This window comes from Parus major, chromosome 8 (genome assembly GCF_001522545.3).
Source record: "Parus major isolate Abel chromosome 8, Parus_major1.1, whole genome shotgun sequence".
Classification (NCBI taxonomy): Eukaryota; Metazoa; Chordata; class Aves; order Passeriformes; family Paridae; genus Parus; species Parus major.
This window is the reverse complement of record NC_031777.1, coordinates 195,173-201,815: the sequence shown is the minus strand read 5'-3', so window position 1 is coordinate 201,815 and position 6,643 is coordinate 195,173. Positions and strand designations below refer to the sequence as shown.

Below are 6,643 nucleotides of genomic sequence, written 5' to 3'. Positions count from 1 at the left end.
AGGGACCAGCAGGGCCAGCCAGGAGCATTGAGGAGCCACAAGGGACCAGCAGGGCCAGCCAGGAGCATTGAGGAACCACGAGGGACCAGCAGGCACACAGTCCCATGCAGGCAGGGCTGGCAGAGAGCACCATGTGGCTTGGTGGTGCCTACTTTGTGAGAGTGGCCCTGGTCCTGCGCCTGCTCTCTTGGGTGAGCAGAAGCATCTCCAGGAAGCCCATGGGGACACCAGGCTCTGCTTTGGGTGTGTCACTGGTGTGTGGTGCCGTGCAGAGGCACCTGCAGCCCCAGCTGGGCTGGGAGCAGTCCTGCCACAGGAGGAGCTGGGCTGAGTGGTCCATGGGGACTGGCTGCAGGGCTGGCCAGCTGGAGCACACTCACAGGAGGGCAGTTTTCAGCCTCTGGCCAGCACAAAACCTGCCTTAAAAGGGAGTGCAGCTGAAGGCGTCTGTCCGAGGCAGTCAGTGGCCCCAAAGCAGCCTGGCACCGTGTAGGAGGGGAAGCAGGGCCACCAGAGCGAGGAGAGGACGTGCCTTGGCCCCTGTATTTCACCAGGGTGCCAGCTGCACCCCGTGGTGTGCAGAAGGGATTCCCTGGACCCGGTAACCCAGCTGGGCGCTCAGTGAGTGTGTACAGGGGATGAAATATGGGTGCCTGCATGTCCTGGTGCCTCAGGGCAGGAAGAATGGGGAGGAGGCAGGGTGGAGGCCCTCGAAGGTCTGTCTGTCCCTCCCATACTGTAAGACAGTGTCTCAGCATCTCAGCATGAGTCACGCCTCAGGCGGGAGCTGCTGCCGGTGACATCCTGCCAGGGTGGTCCTGCCCACCCTGCCGAGCCCAGCGCTGCCCTTGGAGCAGGATGGAGCTCCCCATCCCCACCCCAGCCTGGGATGAAAGGCTGGGACCGCCGGCAGCAGCGGGGAGCATCAGCAGGGGGATCGTGCTGGGAAGGGAGGCTGCTGGAGCCAGGCTGGTTCCCTAAAGCTGAACACGAACCTCGCCTCTGGGCACAGCCTGCCGCCTCTCCTCCTGCACCCACGGGTGGGATCCGGTGTCAGCAGGGCCCCGTTCGTGTCGGCGGGGGATGCCTCGCAATTCGGGACGCAGTCGCTTGGCGTCCCGGCGCTGGCTTTCACAAGCCCTCCTGACCTTTCCAGCACAGCAACGTGCCCTGGGGAGGATTGTTTCATACAAAACAGACCTTTGGATAGGCTTTTCATTTCCTTCACAGCCAAGCACAAAGGAACAACAAGTCCTCCCTCCTAATAAAATGACAAAGTCGGTGACACAAGTGGGCTGGCTCTGGGCAGCGAGCGGAGCCATGTGCCGCACCCACGCCATTCCCAATGTCCTGGTACAGTCCTGAAGCTCCCGCACCCCAAAATTCCCCATGGCCGGGGGAGGGTCGACTTTTACACTCCCTTGGGAGAAAAACGTATCTGTGCTTGGGGGTGGGCAGCGCCCCAGGAATCTTTATCTGGGATGCGTGGTTGATTGACAGGTGTCAATCACAGCTCCCGCTGCTCCCGGGGCTCTCGGGCACCCGCAGGGGACAGGGCTGCGGGGGGCTGCGGGCTGCCAGGGGCTGCAGGGACTGCGGGGGGCAAGGGGTGCAGGAGGTGTAGGGCTGGAAGGGGGGCAGGACCCCGTCCCGGGAGCGGGGCGCACATCTGGGCGGGGCGGGGAGCACATCTGGGCGGGGCGGGGAGCACATCTGGGCGGGGCGGGCGGGCAGTGACTTCGGCGGGGCCGGCGTGGAGCATCCCACAGCCGGTGCGAGCGGAGAGCCGAGCCCAGCCGAGCCGACAGCATGCCCAAGTGTCCCCGCTGCCAGAAGGAGGTCTACTTCGGTAAGGGCTTCCTGCCCCTCCCCAGCCGCCCCCATCCCTGCAAATTCCCCGGGTATCCCAAAGGTGCCGAGCCCTGCGCTGCGGGACCCCGGGGTGCTCCGGGTGGCTGATCCTGGAGATTCACCCCCGAGGAGATGCCTGGCTGCAGAGCACGCCTGCCCTGGGTGCTTCCAGAGCAGCTCGGGAGCCCAGCCCCACTTCCTTCCCAGCCAGTTTGGAGCCCAAAGGCCCAGCTCAAAGCCTGGGCAGGTGAAGGAAGCACCTTCCCAATGGCAAATCCTGCCCTCGGGCAAGTGCCTGGGTCAGTGGGTGTCCCACAGGTTGCTGTGTGTGGTTTGGCACAGCCCACACGTTGTTCTGTGTGGTTTAGCACAGCAGGATGACACCTCTGGGCTGTTATTTCCGAGCCCCTGTGGCAGTGTAGGTGTGAGCCTCCTTGGGCTGGGCTCCCCGTAGATGTCTTCCCTCCAAACCAGGGCCCCAAAGCTCCTGCCCCTTCTGGGGCCACAGTCCTGCTGTCCTGTCTGAGGGTATTTGTGGAGTTTGAGCTTCTCACTCTGCTATCAGCCTGTGGAACAGGCAGGTTCCTCTGCCAGACCTCTCCACTTGCCTGGCATAGCTGAACTCGAGACTGGGAGCAGCCTGGAGACACTCCCTGCTTTCTAATTTACTCGAGATGGGAGGTCTGGAACCCAGGTGCCATCACTGACTTCTCTGCTTTATTTCTGCTCTGCTTGTGCCTGTGCCCCAACTATTTGTGCTCAGCCTAGGAGCTGGAGGCTCAAAGGCAGGAGCTGCTCTCTGTGCCTGTTTGCCATGCCCACCCTGGGGCACCACCCAAAGGGCTGCTGGGGCTTGGGGAAGGTTTCTGTGCCATGAGCTCACTGCTTGCAGCCAGGCTTTGCGATGGGGGTTTCGGCACAGGGGAGTTTGTGGCTCCCTTCTGCGACTCAGGGTCCTGGTGTGCCTCGTTTGTGGCTTGATAGCAGGAGGCAGGAAGGTGCTGGTGGCAGTGTGTGCCTTTCCCTGGGGCTGTGCTGTCTGCTCGGGGTGAGCTGGGTTTGCTGTGCCCGCAGGTGTGGCCCTGCAGGAGCTGGGACAGCACCGTTTGACCAAGGAGGGGTTTGACCTTGCACTTATCGCGCTTGCACTTATTACGAAATGTCTCTGTTGATGCAGAGGCTGAGGAGGGTTCAGGAGCTGTTGGAGGACCAAGCTGGATGCCTGATTTGTGTGCCTGCAGATTATCCAGAGTGCTGGCAGAGGAGGCAGAGCAAGCCTGGCTCTGGGGCACCCTGAGGCTTTTGGAGCCTGGCGGTTCTGCTTGGGCATGCCTCAGGCTGCTCTGGGCTAAATCGTGGTGGCAGAGAGCAGGGCTGGGAGGAGACCATGCTGAGAGCACCGGGGATGGGGTTTGCAGGAGTTTTGCCTTTATGCCGAGTGTGTAACAAGCCTTGGCAGAGCTCCTGCCCAAGCGTTGGTGCAAATGCATGTGCAGGAGGTGGGGAGGTGTGGAAGCCCTGTGATCAGAGGGTCCTGCCAGGCTCAGGCTCCATGGGGCACCCAGAGGGAGGACACTGTGCTCCTGGCAGGCTGCAGGCACAGGAGGCCCTTTGTGCCACTGGGGAGTGGCAGCAGGGCTGCCCTGTGGCATTTGGGCTCTGCCCCCGCTCCCACCTCTGCAAGCCTGCTCCTTGCTCAGGCTGTTTTGGGCATATTTGGACTGCAAAGAAGCACTTCAGGCTGCCCAGGGCCCCCAGGGCACACAGTGCCCACACTGGCTTGGTCCCATCTGCGGGCATGGGGACAGCGTTCAGACCTGGCTTTGACTTGACTCCTGTGGACAGCTCTGTTTAATCACTCAATAAATTCCCAGGAGCTCGGCTGCCAACATGAACAGCACACATGCCTGCAGAAAATACCCTTCTCCCCTGCCGTGCTCCAATTAAAAGGCCCCCTGTGCTCCCCCCTCTCTCCATGAACACGTCCTGGCTGCAGGACATTGTCCCTCCCACGCTGCCTGAAGCTCTCCAGGCTCCAGCTCTTCTCTGGTTTGCCATGGTGCCAGCAGAACCCCAGCTGAGGCTGGAGGGGACTGGTTTGTGTTGGCAGGGTGTGGCAATGGCTTTGCTTCCCCCGTCCTTGCCAGCGTCCACTTTCACCCCTGCCAACTCTAGTGATTTCTTGGGCTCCAGCTCACTGGGGAGAAAGTAATCCCCTTGCAGGATGGTGTTGGAAGTGGGGAGGTCCTCATGTCTTTGGAAGATGGGGTGGAAGTCAGTCCATGCTCATGGATGCAGCCGCGCTCAGCCTGGGCGCGGCACCAGGGCTCCTGGATGTGCGTGGCATTGTGTGTGCACAGCCAGCACTTGGCTTTGAACACAGTCCCCTCTGTCCTGGACAGACAGACTTGAGAAAATGCCCAAAAATGCCCTCCCTAGGGTTGGTGACGAGGCAGCCAATCTGCCAAAACTAACTTGTGCCTGTTCAGTGCCTCAACTAACGCAGCTCCTTTCCACGGCAGCCGAGAAGGTGACTTCTCTGGGGAAGGACTGGCACCGGCCCTGCTTGAGATGTGAGAAGTGTAACAAGACCCTGACATCTGGAGGCCATGCAGAGGTGAGGCTTGCTGCCCAGGAGGTCCCTGTCCCCTGCAGCTGAGGGCTGGGACAAGCAGAGGTGATGCTCTTTCTCTCTCCCTGCAGCACGATGGCAAACCCTACTGCAACCACCCGTGCTACGCTGCCTTGTTCGGGCCCAAAGGTGGGTGTCCATGGTGGGGTGGTGGGGGCAGTGAGGGGGCTCGGGGCTGCAGCCCTCGGGGTGTGCTCACCCTGCCACGGCACTGCTGACCCCGCTCCATCTCTCCCAGGGTTCGGCCGGGGAGGAGCTGAGAGCCACACGTTCAAATAAACCTCAGGTTGGTCCTTCCCTCGGAGCTCCCCTCCAGGGGCTGGCTGGGGCTGTGCTCCCTCGGGCCAGGGGGGAAGGCAGGCCTGGCTGGGCTGCCTGTGGTCCCAGCCCTCCCAGCAGGGCTCAGGAGCTGGGTGCCAGCTGCTGCTCCTCTCCACCGGCCCCAGCTGACCGGCAGCACCGGCTGCCAAAGGCTATCGCTCTGTGGCCATCTGGCAAGGACAGGACCTGTCCTGGAGCACTGCTGTGCCCCTGGGATATCGCTGCTCCCAGCCCAGCCTGCCTTCATCCTCTCCTCTCTTCCATCCCTCTCCAGGTGTGACACCCAGGGCTCGCAGCACAGCCTGGAGGCAGCACAAACACACCGCGACAGACATGCATTTCATTCTTCATTCACCCTGTACTAGACTAGCACGTTCAAAGCAATAAGTAACCAAGGCTGGGCTGGTGTGGAGGGAGGCTCTGCTCCACATGGAGTGCTGCCAGGGTGGGGATGCTGGGTTGCCCCGCCGGGTAGGAAATTTGGCTGACATTGCTGAAGGCTGCCTGGAGAGGAGACCGCTCCCTTCTAGCCAAAAGCTAGCTCTGCTTCGGGCATCCAGCTCTCGTGGCCGGGCCCACAGTCGTATTCTGAGTCTTTAATAAATGAAAAGATGCTTCCCTCCTGTAGCAGCTGTGCTCTCTGTAACACGACTCGCCTGCGAAGCGCTTGATGCCCCTGAGGCTCTGTGTTGAGCCCCACGCTGTGTGATGGCCCCAGGTGCCCTCAGCTGGGGCACAGAGGGGTCTCACTGTGACTGTCACATCAGGACAAGCTGCTGTTGGCTGCTTTTGGTCCGAGCAGCCGCATGAGAAGGCCGAGGGAAGCGGGAGGTTCCTGCCTCCCCGGGCAGGGACACAGAGCTGTGGTGCTGGAAAGCCAGAGCTGGCTCACAAGAGCTTTCCTCTCTCGTGTTTCAACGTTTCTGCCCTGCTGGAAAAACAGCCCTGACAGATGTCAAAGATGTCAACTTGAGGAATGTTTCTAAAATGGTTTCTTAACCATGTCTTTCCCTAACCTGAACAGCTCCATTTACATATTCAGAGATATCTCGGCACCCGCTGGGATATTTTTGTCTACACTTTATGCATGCACTTCCTTAGAGGCTGCTCTGCATTTTACTGGCACATCAGCCTGCCTGGTACTTGGCCAAAACCCTCAGGGGTCAGAGACACATGTCCAGTGTCAAAATCCTTGGTGTCAGAAGCAGCCTGATCTGATAAGCATCTCAAAACTTCCAATTAAAACTTGCTTGGTGCTGCGAGGCGCTGCCTCAGCTCCCAGCCCGACAGCACAACAAAGTCAGGCGTCTGTGTCAGAGACAAGCCCTGGCTATTGCTGCTGGGCTGTCAGCAGCCTTCCCAGCCAGCCAGGGCTCCTCAGAACCTCCTGCTCTGCTGCTGCCTTTGCAGGGGGAACCTCCATGCACCCATGGTGGCTCCTGGCCATCCACGCGCTGTCCCTCTCTGCCAGCCCGTCTCTGGTCACTGGGACATGCCTTTCCCTGCCAGCTGAGCTTCAAAGCAAACTGCTGATATAATCTCAGCAGCCTCCACCGTGCCACTGGGACAGAGCTTTCCCTCGGGCATTTAAAGCAGCAGCAGACACCAGCCTCGTCATCCTCGGGATCTGCATAAGTGTGTCCAGCTGGGAAAAGGACCTGTGGGCTCAGGGTCCTTCCCAGCAGGGAAATACAATTTCAGAAGCAGCTTCTTCCCCGTACAAGGGGCTGGGTCAGCAGGGATGAGGAAGGAAGCAGTGGGAGGTATTGAGGAGCAGGGGCTGCACAGGGGGAGGCTGGGGTGATCCAGCCCTTGTCACCAGCGGTGGCTGCAGCTGGG

The 6,643-nt window shown here is 60.7% G+C and overlaps 1 protein-coding gene across 1 annotated transcript; it reads left to right on the top strand.

The window, feature by feature from the left end:
* Positions 1-1,729: 1,729 nt before the first annotated feature.
* On the top strand, positions 1,730-5,431 carry CRIP1 (cysteine rich protein 1). The gene is made up of 5 exons (XM_015636866.2): positions 1,730-1,849; positions 4,374-4,468; positions 4,555-4,612; positions 4,722-4,769; positions 5,079-5,431. Exons 1-4 carry the CDS (start codon positions 1,810-1,812, stop codon positions 4,760-4,762), a joined length of 234 nt encoding a protein of 77 aa, XP_015492352.1. The 5' UTR covers positions 1,730-1,809; the 3' UTR covers positions 4,763-4,769; positions 5,079-5,431.
* The last annotated feature ends 1,212 nt before the right edge of the window (positions 5,432-6,643 follow it).